The sequence below is a fragment of the Alosa sapidissima genome, chromosome 21 (genome assembly GCF_018492685.1).
Source record: "Alosa sapidissima isolate fAloSap1 chromosome 21, fAloSap1.pri, whole genome shotgun sequence".
In the NCBI taxonomy this organism is placed as follows: Eukaryota; Metazoa; Chordata; class Actinopteri; order Clupeiformes; family Clupeidae; genus Alosa; species Alosa sapidissima.
This window is the reverse complement of record NC_055977.1, coordinates 7,349,062-7,373,860: the sequence shown is the minus strand read 5'-3', so window position 1 is coordinate 7,373,860 and position 24,799 is coordinate 7,349,062. Positions and strand designations below refer to the sequence as shown.

The 24,799-nt window shown below is 44.9% G+C and overlaps 2 protein-coding genes and 1 long non-coding RNA gene across 6 annotated transcripts in view; 2 read left to right on the top strand and 1 right to left on the bottom strand.

Annotated features, from left to right (window-relative positions):
- Positions 1–705: 705 nt before the first annotated feature.
- Positions 706–9,846, top strand: s100u (S100 calcium binding protein U). Its single transcript, XM_042076699.1, has 3 exons — positions 706–911; positions 6,202–6,325; positions 6,789–9,846. The coding sequence occupies exons 2-3, from the start codon at positions 6,206–6,208 to the stop codon at positions 7,122–7,124; spliced, it is 456 nt and encodes a 151-aa protein (XP_041932633.1). The 5' UTR covers positions 706–911; positions 6,202–6,205; the 3' UTR covers positions 7,125–9,846.
- Positions 9,847–11,129: 1,283 nt separating this feature from the next.
- s100s (S100 calcium binding protein S) lies at positions 11,130–17,591 on the top strand. Of its 4 annotated transcripts, XM_042076702.1 has the most exons (4): positions 11,130–11,718; positions 13,371–13,438; positions 14,018–14,171; positions 16,239–17,591. In XM_042076702.1, exons 2-4 carry the CDS (start codon positions 13,404–13,406, stop codon positions 16,416–16,418), a joined length of 369 nt encoding a protein of 122 aa, XP_041932636.1. In that variant the 5' UTR covers positions 11,130–11,718; positions 13,371–13,403; the 3' UTR covers positions 16,419–17,591. The 4 variants fall into 4 exon arrangements, with proteins under 4 accessions (XP_041932636.1, XP_041932637.1, XP_041932635.1 ...); XM_042076703.1 differs by lacking the exon at positions 13,371–13,438; XM_042076701.1 differs by lacking the exon at positions 11,130–11,718 and having other exon boundaries at positions 12,151–13,438; positions 16,239–16,585.
- LOC121695658 overlaps positions 11,753–24,799 on the bottom strand; it is a 15,191-nt gene continuing 2,144 nt past the window's right edge. The window contains exons 2-3 of the long non-coding RNA XR_006026132.1: positions 18,684–18,687; positions 11,753–12,131 (exon numbers count right to left, since the gene is read on the bottom strand). This is a non-coding gene — a long non-coding RNA (uncharacterized LOC121695658). The remainder of the gene's footprint in view (positions 12,132–18,683; positions 18,688–24,799) is intronic.

Below are 24,799 nucleotides of genomic sequence, written 5' to 3'. Positions count from 1 at the left end.
CAGCTGTGGCTACTAGCTGGGTGTGGCTCAACATTGATGCTGCCCAGCAGACCTGTGGACCTTGAATCTTGGTTAAACGCCCACACATAGGGGAGAGGTGTGGCTGTGCTATGACTACCCTGTGTAGACTGACTGACACATAGAGAGCTGGCTCACTGTAGTGTTGCAATATGGAGACTGGTGCCCTGAGGGACATCCACACTGCCTAATGCACATGTTAATTGGTGTGCTATGCATTGCACACACACACACACACACACACATGCACGCACACGCAACCACACATTTGTGGGCCAAACCTTGATGCAAAGACCACATGGTGTTTTAGTTCTCTTTCCTAACACTATTTTGTGAGGCTGTGTCAGAGAGCTGCATTGTAAAAGTAAGACAATGAGAGTGTTCTGATGGAACTGAAGGGTTAACATCAACCTATCCTCCATTCTCCCCTCCCTTCCTGCCTAGTTCTGTCCAGCAGGAATCCTATTTTCTTCCTCAAACCCAAATTATTGGCGTGGAACTGCATTCTAAGCACGCATGACGTAAACGAGTCGAACACTAGAGATATCTGTAATTGAAGGAAAATATGTGTGTAATGTGTAAGGCTATCACATAAAAGGCTAGTCCCACCCCAAAACTGTTCCCAACTGTCGTCCCTTCTATTCCCTGTCTTCTCTCTCTCTTGCGCTCTCTCTCTCCTTCTCTCTCTCCCTCTCTCTCCCAGGTACACGCCCTTTGACTTGTCAGAAGGGGGAAAAGTTAAAGAAAAAACTAAATCACGGAAGAGGTTCTGTTGCCCTACTAGTTAGGCAAGTTTTGGAGCTGTTAAGGCAGTGAGGGGAACGGAAAAGCAGAAAAGGAACGTACAGTCCTGTGGCAGTTCAGTTGTGCGTCGGTTCTTCACAAACTTTAGGGTAAGTTTTGATGTTTTCTAACTCGCTTTAACTGAAATTATTACTGCAGAGGTTTGAAAGGAACTTAAACGCCACGTTTTAGGTACACCCTTTCAAGTTCATGACCATCCTGCGGATATGCTGGACAGCTACGAAACCACATTTCCAGAGACTATTGCGAGACATAACTTCATACCAAGTTTTTGTTTGTTTTACAAAACTCACTCTGCAATAAAATATTCTGTAACCATTGATTCAAGAAAGTTGCAACAATATCATCTAGTTTATGGGCCGCATTAATTTGCATGGCACACGCAGGCAAAATACCTTGATAATGGTAAATGAGCCCTCTCGACAGAACCGAGACCAAGTCCCACTATCGGGATCAGCTGCGCTTTGTTAACCGATGAATAATTAATGGCCTGAAGGCCAAGTATAGCAAACTTTCGGTTGATTTTACGCAACTCTCGATCCCATTTCAAGCGTATTATGAAACTTACAAAATGCAGTCTTGGCCTGTTGGGATTCATACATTTTTTGAGTGCTATGTTCAACGAAAACTGTTAAGGCTTTTCTTAATAGTTTTTATTCATTTTGTTTGCTTTATTATTTTTTTTATGATGGCTGTTTGCACCTCGACCCACCTCGAGAATCTCGGATTAATAATTCTTGGCTATATGTCTGCCTGGCTGGGGCTCGGCTGCTGGACAGGGCGTAAACAGATTGACAACTGCTGGCACAAGTGCGCTTGTCCGTGAGCATGAAATGGGCTTTTTTTAGACGCGTGATAGCCTAATGAAATAAGAAAAAAGCTCCACACACACAGTTACAGCCTTTGGTGCGGTTTATATTCACCGCCTAACTTGTTCCTCTGTTAATTTTTCATGACACACGAGCGGCCGTATTGTCATTACTCAGATAGCGCGCGTATCACGTTCGTCTGTTTGGAAACGCAACACTCAATCTCTTCTGAGCTCTGGGTGGAAACTAGAGACCGCTTGGGTATTTATTTAATTATATACGCATTTTTTAAAGCGTTTGCGTATAATAATGGAAATTAAGGCAGGCTTGTGTCGAAACGGGGCGCGTTCCGCCGTGCTGACGTTGCTTAAGTAATGAAAGCCCAAACTACATTAGCCAGTATTAATGAATGGAGGCGACATCCCACGTGCTGTCTGGAGGAGAGTTTTGAGTTAAGCGCGGCCGTCATCAGCGACACGCGGTGTTACAGGACAGAGGGTAAATAAAAAATGAGACGCGAGGACAGATATGGCAAAGGTGGAGGTGTTGACCTTGTGGCGCGCCTGAATTGTCAGAGCTCAAGGGGATTAGCGCACGAGACCCCAGGTGAGCTGCGAAGTGGCTCCTGACATGAACTGGCTGGCATGTGTTCCAGTGAGTAGTGTAGTATACCGTGTGAGGAAATATTTCTGAATTTTCTTCACCTAGGCGCTTGAGCCACATCTCTCCATGAACGCAATACGGGCGCCACATTCCTTAGACGAGTATGTAGACAAGAGCCAAATGGTATATATCCTCTAAAACCACTTGTGGCATCCTACTTAGGAGATCATCTAGGCTCTGTGTATGTATGAATTGGAAATCTCTGAGGACGACAAGATTTTATAGAATGTATTCAGTATTCAGTACACCCCCAATCAATACACTAAATCTGGATATCACTAATAACAATTGTGCAGCCTTTTTTTTGGAAGCCCAGTCAATGATGAAGGTGCCCATACCATCAACTGCCTTAGATGTACAGTATGTGCTCTGATTACCTGGACATAACAGCTAAACTAAATCTAAATGACACCTTAGCCAAAGCCTATCTATCTCTTGGCCACTTCCAGTGCACTCTATAGGACATGGTGAAGTGCCCAGTCCCTCTGGGAACTGCACGGTTGAGGAGGAGAGTCGGAACACAACTCCATCTGGTCTCTTAATCCCCCTGAGTGACCAGTGTCTGGATTGGGGCCCATATTGCAGAGGGCCTATACAGTAGTCTATGGCAAATCCTTCGTCACAATGGAACACAAGCCCACGGCTAATTTCCTTTTCCGTCCGAGTCACTCACTCACTCCGGTCGCTCGTTTGCTCATGCTGCTAGCTAGCACCCAGACTCAGGCTGCTCAAACAGACCATGAAACCAGAGACTTTAATACGGCCCCCTGTTCGTCACAAGGCTCTTTCCTACTCCCCTCTTTTTAGACTAATTAGGCTAATAGGCATGTTTCCTAATTGTCCAATGCCTGCAGGATGGGGTGGTGGTACTCATAACATGGCATGGGGTTTGGCGTGTATAGCATTTTTCTGTGTGTGTGTGTGTGTGTGTGTATGTGTGTGTGTGTATGTGTGTGTGTGTGTATGTGTGTGTGTGTGTGTATGTGTGTGTGTGTGTGTGTGTGTGTGTGTGTGTGTGTATGCTACTTTGTAAGTCTTAGTAGAAGGAATGTGCAGATGTTTCAGTTGCTGTGGTATGCATTGTGCCAGACTGCTGTTTTCTCGCTTGCAAAATGGCTTCATTAAATAATCAGTGCTGATATTTGCACCACAGCCAGCGATAGTCACTCCATTTCGCAGCTGCCGTTGTTGTTGCGGCTATGCCCTCACACTCCTAGGCATTTGTGGTAAAGTAAAGAAATGGCTTGTGAGAGCTAGCCTAGGCATTCCATGCATGTTTAAATGACTGATGCAGATTGTAATGATCGGTATTTTCCTCTGTCGCGCATTATTGGTTGGTGAAACACACTGCGTTTCTGCCCAGTGGCCAGTCACTGCATTCGGTGGCGTATCTGTCATGTTCCAGTCATCAGCAACGCGTTGTCCCTCGCGAACACGTAGGCATATCTGAAAGTGAGTAAATAGTGGCACCTCTACCACATGCAGGCTAGTCATGCAGGACATTCTCACACACACACACACACACACACACACACACACACACACACACACACACACACACACACACTCATCCTCTGGTATTTCCTCCTGTCAATCTCTCGGTCTCTTTGGTTGTTTAGCACACACACACACACACATTTATGCACAGGTAAGACACCCATTTCTCTGTCTTTTATTTTCTCTTTCTCTCTCTCTCTCTGTCACACACACGGACATGCCTATCATTCTTGGAGTAGCAGGGCCTTATCCTTTGTCAGCCGCGTGTCAGACGCTTGTGAAATGACAAAGTCCAACCTAGGGCGGACCCCCCCCCCCCCTCCCCTTACTGAGGGGCACGTACATATGCTGGTGAAACAGAGAGGAAGAGAGAGAGGCAATGATAGAGACATGCAACAACCAAGAGAGATAGGTAGAGAGAGAGGGAGAGAGAGAGGGAGTGAGAGAATGAGACGGGTGGCAGGTAATCCCTCCTGTAACCGGAGGCATGCCGTCCTCCAGTGACCTCAGTAGATCAGATGACCTATCAAAGATCGGCGTGGCCATTGTGTCCAGCGAGCTGTCTCTCGGCTGGGCCTGCTCTCACCCCTGGCCTTATCTCGTATCGCCGTGGCCTCGGCCCGTTTGTTGGTTTGTCTGCTTGCCTCCTGTCATGGTTCACACCGTGGGCTGTTCACCGCTGTGTGGGCATGGTGCTGGCGCAGTGAGTAGCATCGGTGGCGCAGTAGTAGCAAAAGTAGCGTATTCAACAGACGCCCTCAGTCCAGAGTGGCTTACAAATACTTGCGGCATTCAGGAATCAAACCTGAACCGATACTAACTTAGTGATGTGATGGTAATTTTGATACCATAGATTTAATAGAGACCCAGTCAGACCAATAGTATGAGAAATCAGGAACAGAGTTTATGTACAATGATGCGCATCAAGGGAGAGACAGCATGACTTCACCTAAAGATCCATCAGCTGCTCTAACTAGACAAGGAAATAGTTAGGGTTTAAGTATCCTTCCAGGCTGACGGGAGATGGCGTTGGTCATCCCATCTCACGTGGACTACACTGAATCAGACCCTGATTAGTGGCAGCCTGGCAATCCGGAGCAGATAGCTACTGACGCAGCCATGCAGAACAGTGAAACACTGCAAAGTCATAATATTCCTGCTTATCTCTAAACACAGTCACACAGAGATATATATACACAGGGACAGTACAGATATCATACAGTCATTACATAGAATCATACTTTTAGTATCAAAGTGACCCACTAATGAGAAATGCAGAACATTAAACCACATATTGGAATATTGGACATAATACAGAACATTAAACCATATATTGGAATATTGGACATAATGTTCTATTCCACTTTCTCTCAGATGCTAACAGAGCTCATGGTGGTGGCCCCTCCGTCTCTGTCCAAGAAAGTTGGGGACGTCTTATTGAACGTAGATGGCTTTACCATCAGGCCCTCCCAAGAAGTGCGTAACTTGGGTGTGACTCTGGTCTGCAACCTCTCACTCCAAGCTCACAGATCAGTAACATCACCAAATCCGCCTTCTTCCACCTCAAAAACATCTGCAGACTCCGGCCCTCACTGTCAGACACTGTTGCGGAGACTCTGACACATCACCTCCCGTCTGGACTACTGTAACGGTGTCCTTTATGGTCTTCCCACCAAAGCACTGGACAAGCTACAGCGTGTCCAAAACTCGGCTGCCAGGATCCTCACACAAACAAAGCGATGGCAACACATTACCCCCACACTCAAGCAGCTTCACTGGCTCCCGGTGAAGTCACGCATCACCTACAAAATCTTACTCCTTACATACAAATGCCTCAATGCTCTTGCTCCCCAGTACCTCTCCGAACTCATCCAGCATCACTCCCAGCCAGGGTCCCTGAGGTCCTCTGGCAAGGACCAGCTTGTCATCCCCCGTTCCAGGCTACGGACTTTTGGTGACAGAGCCTTCTGTGTTGCTGCCCCCACCCTTTGGAACAGTCTACCTCTCCATATCCGCCAAGCCCCCACACTGGCTACGTTCAAAAAGCACCTAAAATCACATTTATTCACTGAGGCCTATTGTCCTTAACCACCCTGCCCCCCAACCCCACTTCTACCCCCTCCTCTCTTCTCCCCTCTATTCCCCTGCCCTATCTCCTTTTGTAAAGCGACCTTGGGTTACTTGAAAGGCGCTATATAAAACCAAGTTATTATTATTATTATTATTATTATTATTATTATTATTATTATTATTAACTGTTTTGCCACCACCACACCCAAAATGGAGTCCCTCCCCCTGCTTTCTGCCACATGTTGGGTGCAGTCTGAGACTTGTCTCAAAAACCCTGTGCTGTGTTTTGCTTTTCATCATAATCTCATTGTATTTTCTAATTTTCTGCCCCATCAAACAGAAACATGGAGTCAGCAATCAAGACAGTGGTGTCTGTCTACCTCAAGTCTGCAAAGGGCAAAGAGAACCTGAGTTCAAAGGATTTCCAGGGCCTGGTGAAGAACCAACTCGGTGGCATCCTCAATGTAAGATTCTCCTGTTTTTTTTTATTGGACACAGGAACCGCCAAACTGGCAGGCTCTTACATACCAATAGTTTCATACCTCTGATATCGTCAGCATCTTCGCCGCTTTTGTCGCATCATTAGAGTCACATCATATCTCGTTTGATCATGTCTGAAATGCTTGTTTCATGGACATGCTTATACTTTCAATAGTGAACTGTTACCTAACAAAAGCACAAAACGTACAAAAGCATTTGACAGTTCAACTACATTAGATGAGAGAGTTTGACTAATAGAAAAGTAATATCTGAAATGATACCCTTCATACCAAAAGGTATTTACATTTTACTTGTTTAAAGTAGACCTGTTAACCAAAACCTAGGATAATGAACTCATGATCATGAGCAAATTCATGTGTTCAGCTTCAAGCATCATTTAGCACAAACGCTGATAGCTGAGCACAACGCTCTGTGTTTGGATTGTAGAATGCGGAGAGCAAGAACGCTGTGAAGGACATGCAGCAGGGTCTGGACGACAACCAGGACGGCAAGGTCAGCTTCCAGGAGTACATGAAGCTGATCGGCTACCTGGCCAACGCCGTCAGCAAGCAGTACGTCGCCGACAAGGGGACCAAGCCCACGGAGAGCAACGACGGCGCGGTGACGCAGTCCGAGGCTCCGGCCGCCGCGGAGACCCAACCTGCCGCCGCCAAGGAGGTAGCCCCGGCGGCCGGTAACGGGGAGGCAGAGAAGGCCCCAGAAGAGCCGGCCGCAGAGAACACAGCGGAGGAGAAGACGGAGGAGGAGGACGAGGCCTCGTAGAGGAGTGACCGCCCCCCCAGAAAAGCTTATCTCCATCTCTAATATCTCCTGCTCGGCCCCGTCTTATGTTCTTATTATATCATATCTCCTTAGACAATAACTGTCCCAAAAAGCTGTGTCAAGTTGTAACGCTTTTGGTTTAATTCTAGAATACACTACACACACAGTCCAGTGCCATACCATTCGTGTGCTCCAGTGTAGAAGCATTCTGCCACACACAGACATCATCCTCACACTTCCTTTACCTGTGGCTGTTTGTATCAAGTTGTTTTTGTATTGTGTTTGACAATCGTACTTTCTAATATGAGTCCTGACATCTCTTCATCGTCTTCATATCCTTGCTTTAACAAAACAAAACATCCGAAAACCTGACCGGCAGGTTGAGTTATCCAAGCTCTCTTGAAATCTGTCAGTCGTTGTAAACCTCTCCTGAATTCATGTTTTAAGAGCTCGGCGTCATTTAGAGCATCATTTCCTAGCTGCTTGCGACTAACAGGGAGGCGAGGTTAGGGTTTTGAATGTGAATCCTGTGAAGAGTTTGAGCCAAATTAGAGTTGCTACAGAGAGAGTGTGTGTCCGGACCAAAGTGTGTGCAACAGTACCAGATACATACACGCACATACACACACACACACACACACACACACACACACACCTGTGGTGGCTTACAAATGTTTACAAACTTGCTGCAACCCCAACGGAAGAGATTAACCTGGAACAAACAAATCGTTTAGCTAAATAGTGTCTTTTGCACCAAACATTAGAGGAGAGTTTCTCTATATTCATTAGTTTCATTGGCCCTCAGTTTAACTGCACCTGGTAAAGTGCATCCATCCCCAGTAAGAGTGATACCACCCCCTTTTGTGGTCTTTGGCTGCCCCCTCCTCTTCCTGTCAATCATCCTCCATGTCCCACAGCACCCCAGCCCTCCACCCTTGTGTCACAGAGGGTTTTCAGATTCTAATGTTGCATCGGTAAGTGTTGCATGTTCTCTCTTACCATCTGTCCTCCGTCTACTTTCTCCTTTCTTCTTTTTCCTCTCTCTCTCCCCCACTCCCTCCCTCCCCCCACTCTCTCTCTCTCACTCTCTCTCTCTCTCTTTCTCTGGTGTCTGTGTCCTCAGGCCAAAACACAGAAGAAACATATTCTGGTGCTTACCAATATTATTCTGTTCAAGGTAGCAAGAGAAAAGCTTTTTCTTTTTACAAAAATGCTCAATATTATTTTAGACATTGTATTCTTATTATCTGTCAGCTTTCCCTGATAGTTTACATAACAGCTGCCTAGTTGACAACTATCCTTGCAACTATCTGTGTGAAATGTTCTCATCATCTCGGCCTGGAATTTAAACAGCCCTTTTTGTGTGTACTTGGGAATAACAGTTGATCATCTCCACATCCTCACGTCTACATTCTGTCTGTCTAGCGTGTCCTCTTGTTCTCTTTTCTCTCACCATCTTGTCTCTTGTACTCTGTCCATCCAATCTCTCTGTTCTCTCTCTCTCTCTGCTCTCTCTTTCTCTCTGTCTGTTCTCTCTCTCTCTCTCTCTCTCTCTCTCTCTGTTGGTCAAGGGTGAAATGTGTGCGTGTGTGTGCTGTTTCTCTTCTCATCAGTGGCCTGTCAGGCCGTACACAGACGGGTGCTTGGTGTCCTAATAAAGGCTTGTTGGGGTAAATAATTAAGGCACCTAGGGACGGAATCCACACCAGGGGACCCTGTGGCCCTGGAGCCCAAAAATAGCCACTTGGTTCAGGGCACCTGACACAGGGAGGCCCTTGGGGATGAGCCAGTGTCCACGCAACATTACCCAGAACGTGCCCCAGTCAGAAAGGAGAAACAGGCAGACATATATAACACATCTATACACATACATGTACATATATGTAAGTACATTCAAAAACTAAGATAAAGAATAAACACCTTTGTGTGCATGTTGGACGTGTAAGCACAGACATAACAGGGAAACGTACAGGAAAGACACTTTGTTGGGTGTCAGGTGTGGCTTCGCTTTGTTTTTCTTTTGTTAGGCTTGAGATCGGGCACTGGGAACTCGGACTAGTGACCCTCTCCAATGTCTGTGACCTTTGTGGTGCTAATTTAGCCCTTGGGTAAATCTATGATGAAATCGGGCAGACAAACCCCTCCACCACCCTTCAAATGACCCCTTGAATCAAATAATGTGTTGCATGTGTTTTTTTTTTTGTGGTGTTTGTTTACCCATTTGTATTCTTGCCTTTGAGTGCAGTGTGGTTGCTTTGTCACCACAATGTGAAATCAATGTCAAAATGTTGAATTACATTGGATGGCTGCAGAGAGGGTTCTAATATATGTATTAAAATGATCTGATTTACACAAAAGAAACCACTAAAATGTCTATGCCATGTTATTACTCTGAATATGAAACCATGTACTCAATTTGACTATTTATATGCAGCTGTAATAATCATACATTAATTCTGTACGTATATGTACTTTGGCCTGTATTAAATATTAATTTTGAAATGGACACCCCATACATGACAGTCCAGTAATTCTTTTGTGAATGACATCCATCCAAGTCCAGTATATCTAATCTCATGATACCATACTTAATGCTTCGCAACGGCTTTTTCCTCAACAAATACATTATGGTACTTGTTTTAGTACAGACAACATTGTAACGACTGTATGTTCATTGTATTTGAAACGGTGGCTAGATAGTATTAAACTGGTACAAATCAAACGATTCTTGTGTTTATATAATGGAAACATGACCTGGGCTGAAAAAAAAAAAGATTGGTACAAAATAATGAATAACAATATACACCATTTATGGTGTCAACACAGTTGCTACTGCAGTAGGGATTTGCTATAGGCGTCCTGGTGCTTTTAGGCATTTAGGGATGCAAGAGCACTTTGGATTTTTCATGAGTGATGCTTAGCCGGCCAGTGAAACACTATCAGCCGACTATTGACCCCCGTCCACCCCACTAGACTCCCCCTGATCACACACATGTACTGCCTCAAGTGTCGCGCAGAAACACCTTTGTGTGTGTGTGTGTGTAAAAGACCTGTTACCTCATGTCTCTCCCCTCTTGCCATTTGAAGGCCTTGCCAACCAGATCTCTGCTGCCAACTCACTTTCAACACTTTGGGAGATGCCAGTAATCCCCAAAACACGCACTGGCACATACACATACACACAGACACACACACACACACACACTTAATCACCACAGTGGAGCCAGTGTTTGGTTTGGTGTTTAGTTTATTTGTTTTGACAGACTATCGTTCTAACTTACTAAGCACTTTTTTTCCGTGTATGTGTGTGTGTGGATCGGATCCATTTGTCTATACACCTTAGAGCCAGTGAGTGATTATCAATCAAGAATAATTATGACTATCTGTGCCTACACATGCATGCCTACTCACCTTCACTCCTCCACCTGCCAAATACATATCCTCAGATGTGAGTTCGATAGACCTTATGCACATCTCTGAATGCCTATACATGGCATTCCCCCATGTATGCACACACATACAGGGTCATACTTGTATTTACACACTTTGTTGGGGCAGCCGTGGCCTACTGGTTAGCACTTCGGACTTGGAACCGGAGGGTTGCCGGTTCGAACCCCGACCAGTAGGCCACAGCTGAAGTGCCCTTGAGCAAGGCACCTAGCCCCTCACTGCTCCCCGAGCACCACTGTTGTTGCAGGCAGCTCACTGTGCCGGGATTAGTGTGTGCTTCACCCTCACTGTGTGCTGAGTGTGTTTCACTAATTCACGGATTGGGATAAATGCAGAGACCAAATTTCCCTTATGGGATCAAAAGAGTATATATACTTACTTATGGACCCTTTCAAGAGAGTTCCATTATCAGCATCATAGTTGGCCCCACAAGACTTCCTTTTTAACATTCCATATGTTATCTTAATGCAGAGGAAGTAGATTGGGGCCCAAATAGAACGTTCAAGCATTGTTTTTGTTTTTATTGTTGAAAGGGTCTATATTCTTATACTTAAAAAGGCAGCACTTTTGGAACAGACCCTCAGTTTACAGCTCTGGAAAAAATTAACGGACCACTGCAATTCTGAATATGACCATCAACTCATTCCAATATCACTCGGCAACCGTAGGATGACATCAGAGAAATGTGCAGTGGTCTCCACATTTTTTTCCAGAGCTGTATATAAAGCCACTGGTGCACAGACACCTGCTCTACCAGCATTCTAATAAAGCTCTGAGAGGCCTGGAGGCTACCCTCTCTGCCTCTTTGCTTGCCTAATGAACTCCCCTATGAGGTCAAACAGCTCTTGTGATTGCACGTGAACAAGGGGAGAAGGAGGGAGTGAGAGAGAGAGAGAGAGCAAGGGGGGAGGGGTGGAGGAGGAGGGGGATGAGAGGATGGAGAGAAACAGATCCTCCTAGGGAAGAGTTTGAGAAGGGGAGGAGAGGAGTGGAAGGGAGGAGGAGGAGGAAGAGGAGGAGGCGGAGGGGGGTGATATTTAAACCTGCTGGCGCCACTCTCCCTTCATCCACTCTCTTCTCTCTATCTGTCTCTATCTCTCGCTCGCCCCACAGAAGACAAAGGAGCCTCTCCACCAGCTCTCAGGTAAGATGGACAGCTCGGAGTGGCCGAGAGGGCCATCTCTTTTCTCCCGCTCTGTAATCGATAAGCGCTCTTAAGGATTAGCCCTGGTGCTTATTTAAAGTGCTCTGGCTGGGCTAGCTCTTGGCTCGGGGAAAAAAAACATTTGGGATATAGATTCTGTCTGTGAAGAAGACCCACCAGGTGTTTCTGTAGAATTTTCCGGAAACACTCATCCATGTTTTTAGGGCGTATGGAGGCTTGGTTGTGTCTTTTTCACTTCAACCTCAGAGTTGAAGTTTGAAGGGTGAATTTTCTAGTTAACGAAGCTGAGGAACATGTGTTAATGGTGAAGAGCATTAAATATGGGCAAGTAGGAAAACATGTCCTGGCTAGGACCAAAAGTTGACCAATTTTGTCCACTTAAGTACTGATGGCTGATCTGGACCAGATGAATTTGTCCGGTCTGGCTTGACAGAGAAAGACACCAAGCTTTCAGCATGGATTGAAAAAACAAGCACTCTTACCTTTATCCTCTGCTGAGGTCCAAGACCTGATTACAGTAGGTCAGAGGATAAAGTTTCTGTGCATGTTTTTGGTTGCTATGGTCTCCCATTGCGCTCATCGCGACCTATAGATTGCTTGGTCAGTGGGGCGTTCTTTGCCCTTTTCAGTGTCCTTACATCCTCCTATACCAGTGCCATACCATGTTACCAAACAATGCCAAACTGCAACTAGAGTGTCCTCTGCAACTGAGACAGGAAACAGCTGAAGGTCATCTGGTCCACTCCTGGTTCCCTCATCCTCACCTGCAATTTTTATCCTCATTTTCATCCGTATAATTCACCCTTTACAGGATGGGGGGTATCTGTGACATATGTCACCTGGGTGTTTGTGGTTGTGCATGCACCAGTGCATGTGTATGTGTGTGTGTGTGTATTTGTGTGTGTGTGTGTGTGTGTGTGTGTGTGTGAGAGTGTGAGTGTGAGTGTGAGTGTGAGTGTGTGTGTATGAACATGTGCATCTGTGTGGTTGTGCGTAGGCTTTGTGCATAGGTCTGCCTCAAATTACCTTCCCCCGCTGCTGCGGAGCGGTTGCCATGAGCTTTATCTCCATTTTGACAGTTTTCTATTTCACTTGCGGTTTCCATGCAAACGTTAAGGACCATGTTACATGACCGCTTGGCCAGCCGATACGCTTGTCCAACATGGGGAGTTGTCGATCTTCTCTTACCTTAACAAGCCTCTGCCCAGCTAATCAAGGTTAGCAGCCCGGCTTTAGGAAAAGAGGGCAGTAGGACATTTCACTCGTCTAATAGTCCAGCGACATCTCAAATTTGGCCTCATCTGGCCCGTGAACAGGCTCTGTTAGGACCTGATCTGTTATTTTGTGATCCAATATCAGTAAGCGCCGACCATTTTGCAGGGAGTAGAAACCTGATGACATTTTTAACAACAAGACCTTGCAGAATCCTTCTGTAATAATTCAACATTTGACATGTACAGATTAAGAACTCTAATGAATGATTGATGATAATCTACTGTATATCTACACGCAGCTTCATTATTGCCAAATCCATTTCCAGTGTGTTTACATGTGGGGAAAAGCATCCATTCAGCTACATGTGTAACCGTGCTATTGTTTCAGTGACCTTGTCTATGTCTGTGTATGCACAGTAGTCCAGAAAGCCTGGCACAAGAAGAAGCAAGATGGCCAACTCACGCGCACGCTCACGGTGTAACGTGTAAGAGTGTTGGTTCTCGAGTGCTCTCCTCCGCCCTCCTCCAAAAACACCCTCTCTCTCTCTTACTCTCTCTCTCTCACTCACTCTCTCTATATCTCTCTCTCTCTCTCTCTCCCCTTTTCTCTCTCTCTCACTCACTCTCTCTCTCTTTCTTTCTCAACTCTCCTCCAATGAGACAGACACACGTAAGATTATAACCTTATAATGAAGTGGAGGAAGATTTTTTTTCTCTTGTAGTTCTGTGTTGAATCCAAGATGTCTCCCCTCCATTCATATCTCTCTCTCTCTCCATTCATCTCTCTTTCTCTCCATTCATATCTCTCTCTCTCTCTCCATTCATCTCTTTCTTTCTCTCCATTCATATCTCTCTCTCTCTCTCTCCACTCTCTCTCTCATTCTCCAGCCGAATCTCATTCATTTGCCACTTAGCAGACCATGTGTGCTGCACTGCCAAAAGCTCCGCCCACGCTAGTCATGTGACTCAGCTCACATGACTAACTGGGACCTAAGTGGGGGCGCACCCATCTCCTGTCCATCTCACACCCCTCTCCTTCTGACCTTTGACCCCCGTACTGACAGCATGTCCAAAGAGCCTAGTTCCAACCTGGAGAGCGCCATGCAGATGCTCATCAAGACCTTCCACAAGTACTCGGGCAAGGAGGGCGACAAGTACACGCTGAGCCGTGGAGAGCTGAGGGAACTACTCACCGAGGAGCTGGGGAACTACCTAGGGGTGAGGAGAACCCATCAGAACCAAAACATCACACAAAACATCCCCGCAAAACATATCTAAGTAGAACCTAGAGCGGTTCCATCTTACCAAAGAGATTGGGAACTTAGACTGGTTCCGCGTAGCTAAATAGATGGGGAACTATCTAGGGGTGAGGAGAACCCATCAAAAACCAAAACATCACACAAAACATCCCCACAAAACATATCTAAGTAGAACCTAGAGCGGTTCCATCTTACCAAAGAGATTGGGAACTTAGACTGGTTCCACGTAGCTAAATAGGTGGGGAGCTATCTAGCAGTGAGGAGAATCTATTAGAACCCAGATGACACAAAACATCCCCACAAAACATATACATCTAAGTAGAACCTAGATTGGTTCCATTCCATCTTGTCACAGAGGAACTATCTCTTTGTGAGGAGAAAGTGGACTCACACAGAACATAGGAATGCAGCCGACAGAATACAACCTATTTCTTGCCAAGCAGATAGGGAACTATGTTGGGTTGATGAGAGAGAGAGAGAGAGAGAGAGAGAGAGAGAGAAATGGACTACAGGGAGACAGGAGATTAGGGGGTGAGGAGAGGATTCACAAACACATTGCAATATGTAAACATTCCCACAAAAGCATCAGGAGACCACAGAGCATATCACAACATAACACGGCACAGCAACTTGAGGAACATACTGACAAAGAAGCCAGGACAAATATCTGTAGGGAGGAGAGGGACTCGCCCGATGCAACATTCCCACCAGACTTCCACACACCTACATTGCACACAAAATGCAACACAACCAAACAAAGTTGTCGGCTGCAGAAATGGGAAGACTACCTAAGAAACCAAGACAAAGATAAAATGGCTTATTATGAGGAACCAGCTAAACTATTTCTACCTTACGGTTAATCATTCACTCCCCATGTACAGTAGAGAACAGCCAGGCAGGAAAACGCAGAGAGGGTGGTATTGAGTAAGTGCTGAATTCCTGACATCCACACAATGGAGAAGAATGTGGGTCTCCATGACTTCCCTTCTACTCTCCAACAACATTCTCCTTTCACAATCTCACTTTGTGTGAAACACCTGCAAGTACAAACATGCCAGCATGCACATGACACACACACACACACACACACGGACGGACATGCATTTTTCTGCACCACTCAACATGCAGTCATACTTTTGATCTTATTCATCTTATTGAAAACCACTTCCCCACACCCCACAGTATGGAACAGTGTCAGACGCTTATAAAAAAAATGTCACACACTTACATACACACACACTTACATACACACACCCATTTTACACGCCTGCAAACAAACGCTCCCTCTCAAACAAGCACTCTCGGGTCAAACATGGCCCCTTTTATTACTACTACTACACTCACTGCACGCCTGTGCTGAGCACACAAACATTCTACTTCAGTCTACTTCATTGTCTGATGTCTGATATGGGTCAGAAGGCCAAAGGTTAGTCACAATAAAGGATTTAATTGATCGAGAATATCACAGCTCAGCCTGTGTTTTCAGACAAGACATAACATGCAACATCAAAAGGGTGGCCACGGCAATGCATTGCTTCCTAATTTCATCAGTTATCCTGGGATATTTGCTAGATTTGGTGATCTCATACATGTCATCAGTTGTGGGTGGGTGGAGAATGGGCGATTACTATTTCACTGGGCAGAAAGATGTGCAAGATTTACTGCAGCGTGTCCTTCTGTTTTGACTTGTATGTGCAACACACCTCTCCTCACCTCTTACTTGAAAACATTGCAATGTAAGAATTATTATTCATTCACTTTGTTGTCGTTTTCAACGCACCGGGTACCTATTTAGCACTAAAACTAACGAAAAAAAAACATGTTCACAACTTTGTTGCATGGTAAGCCTACAACGAAGTTACTCAGCGCGATATCAGCCATTCTGGTCACGTATAAGTCAGACGCCACTTGTTCTGTATTATAATCAAGTGTTTCATCAAGTGTTTCATCAAAAAGATTTGAAGCGGTCACTAGTTTCTTTAACAGTGTGTTATCCCTACGTTTGTTTCCGTCTTCGCTCCGGCAGAGTGCGCAGGACAAAGACGCGGTGGAAAAGGTGATGAATGACCTGGACTCCAACAACGACGGCGAGGTGGACTTCACCGAGTTCATCATCCTCATGGGTGCGCTCACCGTGGCTTGCAACGACTTCTTCCTTGAAATGCCCAAGAAGGACGAAAAGCCGGAAGAGGCGAAGAAAGAGTGAACGCGCTCAGGGGTGGAGGAGGAGGAGAAGGATGGAAGGATGGAGGGAGAGGAGAATGGAGGTGGAGAGGGAAGGTGGGAGAGAGGGATAGAGGGATGGTGAAGAATAAATAGATGGATAAAAGAAAGGAAGACTAAGAAGATAAGTAAAGTGAGGGGAAGGTATAAGAAACCAGTATTGTTTTTCTTTTTTTTGGGGGGGGGAGGGGGGGGTTGACAGATGTATCTTGTGTGGGATGATGGGGAGACAACTAGATTAGTGAAGGACAGTTTGATCAGGGTGAGAGAGAAGGAGGGAGCAGAAGAACACATTGCATGACTACTTGAACAGACTAACACTCCCGTGTTCCTGGAAAACCATGAATACTGCTGGTTTATTTATCACTGAGCCTCACCTCTTGAGCACTTACATGTAGTCACATAACAACAGCAACCGATACCCCTTCATCCTCAGCGTTATCACAGCACAAACAAAGGATTTGGGAAATACGGAGGTAAAACACGGAGTAAGCTGACATCCAGGAGTGAACCGTAGTGTGTGTTGTTGTTGGTCTGATTTTGTTAGTGCACTTCTGAAGTCAGGATGCAAAAGGGGACCGTTCAATGTGGCTCAGACTGTAGTTGGATCGGGCCTGGAGCTTGACCAGATGATGCAATCTGAACCAGATCAGACCTAGCTTTCTCCCACAGAGCCACCTGTTATTATTAGGGCCATGTTGTCATGTCTCCTTTGTCACTTACCTTTAGGTGTATATTTAGACCGGAGCCATGTCCTATAGCTAAGGCAGAGCTCATGGTTATCCAGGAACAGGTTTTCCCTTTTCCTTTAACCTGTGAATCATTCTAATTAGTGCCTCTTGGCTAAGGACAAGAACATGCAAAGAAAACACACACACACACACACACACACACACACACTCACTAATACACCATTTGTGTTTTCTGACCGTGGGAAAGGGAGGGAAGGGGATATGAGTGAAAGGGTGAGACAGAGAAAAGCCCTCTACTGTACAGAAAGGAGTGACAGAAGGTCCTTTGAAGGGTATTATAGTTACGCAATATTATCGATAACATTATCCTCTCAGTGTTGGACATATGAGCATGTTTGCCTGTTTCCTTGCACCTCTTTTGTAACCTATTTTTTGTTAATATCCCACATAACTTCCTCATTAAAATGAACATGCTTAACCAACATGCGTCGCTGTTCAGGTGTTGTTCTGTTTGTTTGTTTGTTTGTTTTAACAGGGAGGTTGTTATTTGTTTAGCCTCAAAACATGTACACAATACACAAACAGCAATGCAACACACACACACACACACACACACACATACACACACCCACACACACATCATTCTTGCACACATTCTTAAAAAAGCTCGTGGACAGGTTGACAGACATGCAATTATGCCGTTCTGATAGGACACAGGACACAGATATGGATGGGCTGGCTAGGAAACGGAAGGAAATGCTGACCATTCCTTAAGGTGGACAAACTGCATGCTACACAATTCAGTGTGTCTCAACTAACCACACACACATCATAGCTGTAAGCACTGCACAACAGTACAATTAGATTGCATCATACATGACATTACTGTAATACTGCGGATATTACACGTTTTTTAGTGGCCAGTGCACACACATGAACCACTAAGATGAACTTTTTTTTCAGGTAGCACTTGCTCTCAATGACACAAACATCTTGCCATGGGAATGTGTGTGAGAGCATGTGTGTGCGTGTGTACGTACAGTATATGTGTGTTTGTATCTTTATGTGCCTGCTCCACATTAGCCTACACGTGACGGTCCACAGCTGGAAAGCTCCACAACTGATTCCGTTCGGCGCAGGAAAGGCCGGGGATTCCCACCGCATGAGCCACCCAGTGCTAAGCCAGCTCCTCGTGCCACGCCCCTCTGTCTAGACCAAAGCCCTCCCCCAGCTCCCTCCCCCTCTCTCTCTCTCTCCTCTCTCTCCCTCTCTCTCTCTCCCTCACTTACCCAGGCACTCACGCCCCCACTCTCTCCTTCTCTCACTCACCTACTTACTCACCCATCCACTCGCTCGCTTACTCACATCCGGTAGAGCCAGTTGCCCGTCTCGCTACACGACGGACGCCAACCTGTCGAAACAAGGCCTTCGCTCACACTTATGCGTCGCTCATGGAGCAGACAGAGGGTGTGGCCTGCCAAGAGCACGCAGAGATCCTGTTTCTTACCTGGGCTGAATCCTACCTGTATGTTGCCTGTTCTCAATCCTGCCTGTACCTCACTTGTGCACAAGCTTACCAGAGTTTTACCTGTTCTCAATCCTATCTGTATCTCACCTGTGCTAAATCCTGCCTCCAACTTACCTGTTCTACATTCTACCTGTGTTACCAGATCTTCCTATTTGGATTTTACCTGCACTAATTCCTACTTAGCTTCCCTGTTCTATGTCCTTACCTGCAAATCCTTTATTCTTCCTCCAAATCTGGGGTGCATTTCCCAAAACCATAGTTGCTAACCTGTTAGCAACTTAGTTGATTGGCAATGGGAAATTGTATTGCAACCAACACAATTGCTGCTTAGTTAGCAACTATGGTTTTGGGAAACGCGCCCCTGACTGGTAGATAACATGTATATCCCATCAAGTTAGTGCCCATCACACCCATATACCACACACTGCCTGCAGGAAAACATTTACTGACATGGGACATGGATATCACTGTAGGTTATCCGCAGGGTTGGGTCAGATTACTTTGAAATGTAATCCATGACTACAAATTACATGGCAATTTTTGCAATAAGTAACGTAATCAGTTGGATTACCAAAAACATGTAACATAATCGGATTACTTTTAGATTACTTCAATAAATATGTCCCTTAAGTACATTTCTATAGCTATTCTCCACTTTGGGGGTGGTGTTTTGGTGGTTGAAATTTTCACCCCATCCCAAAATTGATCACTTAGTCATCATGGATCATGGATCACTATTCTCCAAACATACACAACTCAGCTTAACCTTTATTAGGGCACACCTGGACAATGAATTTAGCTTTCGCTGGATTTTTTTGACACAAGGGCATGGCCTGAGATTGAATGACACCATGTCCATTTCAATTGTGGGGGTGAGAATATTATTCCTTTGGGATGTTTTTCAACCAGGGGGACCTGGTGACTTTCTCAAAGTAAACGGTAACACTAAAACAAGAGGCTACATTAAGATTAGGAGGAAAAGATCAGGCCGTGTGCCGAGAGACCTGCCCCAATAGTAAATAAGTTAGTAAGTAAGTATAGATACTCTTTGATCCCGTGAGGGAAATTTGGTCTCCCAATCCGTGAATTAGTGAAGCACACAGAGCACACAGTGAACACACAGTGAGATGAAGCACACACCAACCCGGAGCAGTGAGCTGTCTGCTACAGCGGCGCTCAGGGATCAGTGAGGGGTTAGGTGCCTTACTCAAGGGCACTTCAGCCGTGGATGTGGGCATGGGAGAGCAGTGCTCAACCACTTCCCCCGCCCACATTTTTTCTACTGGTCGGGGATCGAACCGGCAAGCCCGAAGCTTGTCAAATTAAAAGATAGCTAGGCTATCATAAAAAAGTTGCATTGTTTGCAAATAAAATAAAAACATTTTTTAAAATGTAATCAGGTAATCCCCAACAATGTAACTGTAATCTGATTACACAATTTTTTTTATTGTAATCTGGGCTGATTATAGTTACTTGATTTTTGTAATCTGATTATGTAATCCAGATTACATGTAATCCGTTACTACCCAACCCTGGTTATCCGTCAATAAACCTGCCTATCAGATTTTTTTGCCTTCCTACTATGTAAAGCGACCTTGGGTTTGAGAAAGGCGCTATACAAAATAAACTTATTATTATTTATTTTGTGTTGTTTTTTTCCCAGAAATTTCCCAGCATTTTGAGCATAGTTGAATATTGTGTGGGGGGGGTTATGTCTCCCTCGAAGTATATCATTTATACTTTGACTGTATGGTCAGCCATCCAATGTTTGAAGTAGAGACTAAAAACTTAGTCTTGTTCTCCCTTGCTTCTTAGAATGTAGTGGATGTGTACAAGTCCAGTCTAAAACCAGCCCAGCCCAGATCAGCAGATCATAGTTTCGTCACTTTTGTCAGCATACATGGTTCTGGCTGACACCTGCCCCAGGTGAGACAAGGCCGGTCGCTCTGGTCGCTCTGGTAACTCTGGTAAGAGTGACAGGGACACCTCTCGTCCACCACACCCGTCTGGTCAAGCGACACCGAGACGTCAGCATGCCACATCGATCCACTGTGGTCAGCTGTCCCCGGGGTATGGTGGCATGGGGATATCATGGACAAGATATCACACACGCAGACTCACACACACACACATGTACGTACATACACACGCACACATGTACACACACACACTGCGTAGGTTATGGTATATGTGCCACGTATTTGTTTTAAATGATGCATTTCTCGTCTTGTTTTATTCATGGTGATGAAATATTCATGTCGCTCAGATTTTCTGCTCGTCCTCATTAGCATGGCACTGCTGTTTATATTTTCTGCTCGTCCTCGTTAGCATGGCACTGCTGTTTATATTTTAGGGCCATCTGAGCCCAGTCGGCGTTTGAGGCTAGTCACCAGAGACTGACCGTCCGACTCAGATATCAGAATGATGGAGTGAGCAGGGTAAGAGAGAGTGTCCAAGATGGAGTAGGGCGAAGAGATGACGGGGCGCGTGGGGGTGTCAGAGTGGGGTTGAGACAGAGATAGAAAGAGCGCGCAAGAGAGAGAGAGAGAGAAAAAAGATATAGAGGGTTGATAGAGAGAGAGAAGGAAAGAGATACAGAGACAGGCGAGAGAGAGCGAGAAAGAAAGAGACAGAGACACAAAGAGAGATGAAAGAGATGACAGAAAGAAAGGAAGAAAGAAAGAAAGAGAAAGAGACACAGACAGAGATACAGACAGATGAGAGAGATGGAGAGAGTGTGAAAGAGAGAGAGACAGATAGAGATACAGAGAAAGAAAGAGAAACAGTCAGAGATACAGAGAGAGATGGAGAGACTGAGAGAGAGAGAGAGACAGAGAGAGATGAGAGAGAAGGAGAGAGCGCAGTGGTATCAGGTCCTGCTTTTTCCTTCACGTTAAGTGGTTCTAATGCCAGGGACCTGACACCCCGGTGGCACGCTGGATGTTTTCTCAGTCACATTTGTCCTTTCCTCAGATCAGATAGACCTGCCGCGCTGCCCTCAGCTCTCTCACCTGTCCCAGCCCCACACCTGATCCAGATCCAGCCATTAACCTTCACCAGCACACTCACCTTTACCTGGAGAGAGAGAGAGAGATTCTCCTTTACCTGGAGAGAGAGAGAGAGAGAGAGAGAGTCACCTTTACCTGGAGAGAGAGAGAGAGAGAGAGAGAGACTCACCTTTACCTGGAAAGAGAGAGACTCACCTTTACCTAGAGAGAGAGAGAGAGAGAGAGATACTCACCTTTACCTGGAGAGAGAGAGAGAGAGAGAGAGAGAGAGACTCACCTTTACCTGGAGAGAGAGAGAGAGATAGAGAGACTCACCTTTACCTGGAGAGAGAGAGAGAGGGAGAGAGAGAGACTCACCTTCATCTGGTGTAAGCATAGTAACAGCTCAGCATGGTTAGAACTTCTGACAAAAACAACAACAGCATGTTGCCAACTTTCTAACATCCGATACACCTAGATGTGACAAACTACTGATAAATAAATAATGATGTGCACAATAATAGTCATGGAATGTGGTCAAAATTAATCCAAGACAACTGGTGTGAGACTGCAGCTTTATTCACGACGCCGGGAGCATGTTACCCACATGAAATGTCAAAGTAACAAGCCCACACATCTGTGGGTGAAGCCAACTCTTATACCCTTACCCCACACCCATGGAAAACACAAGTTGTCACCCTCCAGTGATCACTTAACCATCTGGTATTTTAACAGAGATAAGAAATGTTTACGACCCCCCATCCTGAGGGTTACCCACAGTTCGGTGACACAGGGGTTAATTTAACTAAACATTCCAACATAGGAGTTTCAGAAAACACAAGTGTCAGAGTAAGGAGATGACGACAATTAGATTTCACTACATGTATATAAGGTATACTAAACATTCAATGAGAAAAATAAAAATTATCCCACAGGAGCAATGCCACGAAACATAACCATTAAATATAACCTTGAGTCTGACATTAAATTAAGTAATAATGCTACTGTTTCTATTTCTATACACAGTAATCTAGTATTTCCCTCACAGGATCAAAAGAGTATATATACTTACTTAGTATATCTAGTATATCCTATTTCTATATTACATTACATTTAGCAGACACTTCTTTACCACTTCTATATCACAGTAATCTTCCAGTAATCTAGTAATCTACCTTCTGAGTTACTTCTGACTGGGGTCTCTTCTCAGCTTGTACACCACCATTGATCCCAGTTGACCTCTCTCCCTATCTCCCCCTGCCCTGAGCTTATCTTTAAACAAGCCGTAGCTCTGACCTGGACATTGTGTGTGTCTGGAGCATGACAGTTAGGACTGTTGTGCCTGGGGATCAGGCCTAAGGTCTTGGGTGTGTCCACGTCTTGGAAAACAAAGGGCTGTTTGTCTGAAACATCCATTACATCTCTTGAGGTGGAGGACATTTAGATGGTGATGTAATCCCTTCTAAAGCCATTTTAAGACGCAGAGAATTGATGGTAAGAGCAAGTTCCACTCAAACACAATAGAACGTAATACCAGTCTCCAAAGTATATGTACACGGTAAGTTAACGTAATACCAGCCTCCAAAGTATATGCCCACGGTAAATTAACGTAATACCAGTCTCCAAATTACATGTACAAGGTAAGTTGTTTTTTTAGCAAATAAAAGCCTCCTCCTGATAGGCCAAGCGAGAGCGCTGACTCACACCCATAGACAGTAAAAGAAATGGACGAACAGACTCCGTCGTTTTCAATGGGAGGGCACTGAGTCAAATAGAACGATTTTTCAGTTGGTCCCCCCAGTACTGCGCAGACTCACACTTAACTTCGTGACGTTAGCCATCGAACTGAATCTTGTAACTCATATGATAGATACACAGAAATTCTTCTCACACTTCCTTCGCCTTCAAAGTCATCAAAGTTAAACATTTATTTATGTATTATTATTAATATCATTCTCACCAAGTCGTGTTAATGTTGAAGCTACCATACATGATCATCTTCAAAAACAGTCATGCTAAAACAAAACAAAAAAGTTATAGCCTTGAAGCTAATCTTCTTTCCACTTTTCCGACCTATGGTCAATCCATCGAAAACCTCTGAAATGATTTTTTGAAGTGAAATGAAGATACTTTTTTTTATTATTATTAGGTTGCCTCTGTGTAATGCTTTACCTTAACATACGGTCGTGTATGCTAGGTTTTGCTCATAGATATATCTAGAACTATGGGTTTTGCTTATGAGTTACCGTCATAGACAGTAAGGTGGACTGAGCTTCTTATCCAAACAATACGGTTATCTCCCTACGGCGCGAAAGAGAGATTACGTCAAAGCTAGCTTCCCTCCAACCGAACAAGCTAACTATTCTTCTTACGGGTAACCAACGTTACAGACGAGGTAATGGAGTCTGTTTTGCCTTTGTAGTGTTTATGTAGATTACACAGAAGCTACAATATCGGCACAGGATATATGTTATATGAAGTTATGGTATTTAAAAAAAATCCTAGAATGAATGGACTTCTATGGGAGTTAGCAGAGAGGTGGTCCCTCCAGCCTACGTCGATTCTTCTACTTCCGGGAATTCGCCTGCCCCCTTGCTCACACCAATAGAGCTGCACAGTCCCGCCCACAGCCGATGCCGGATGTAAAAATTCAATGCAATTTCTCCATTGACAATTGAGGTATAAGCCATAAAAACTTTACTGCACGTGGTAGACTTAAAACCAGCTACGGCTGTACTAAGCGATTGTATATGCTCCTATAGACACCAAGAGTTCATGGGGCACTAACCTTGTTTTGAGATAAATGCCTTTTATTCGCGATCTCTTGGATAAGTACTTCATTACCCACAATCCTGAACAATCCCACAATGATGCCTCTGATTGGTGGAAAGGCCGTTATGGTCATAGTTTGAAACTTTCTCAGCGAAAAAAATTGACAAAGATGGCGGAGTCTTTTACTGCCTATGGCGAAAATCTTAATGTGATTAAAAACTTTCTTGACGAATATTGGTACTTGTATCAACAAGGATTGGGGTTTATACATCACACGAACTTAGTCAGGGCCAATACACTATCAAATAGACCACTGTAAATGTTAGTTTAAACACTCAAACTTTCCAGGTAGCCGACAGGCTAACCTTTAGCATTTCCGACATTG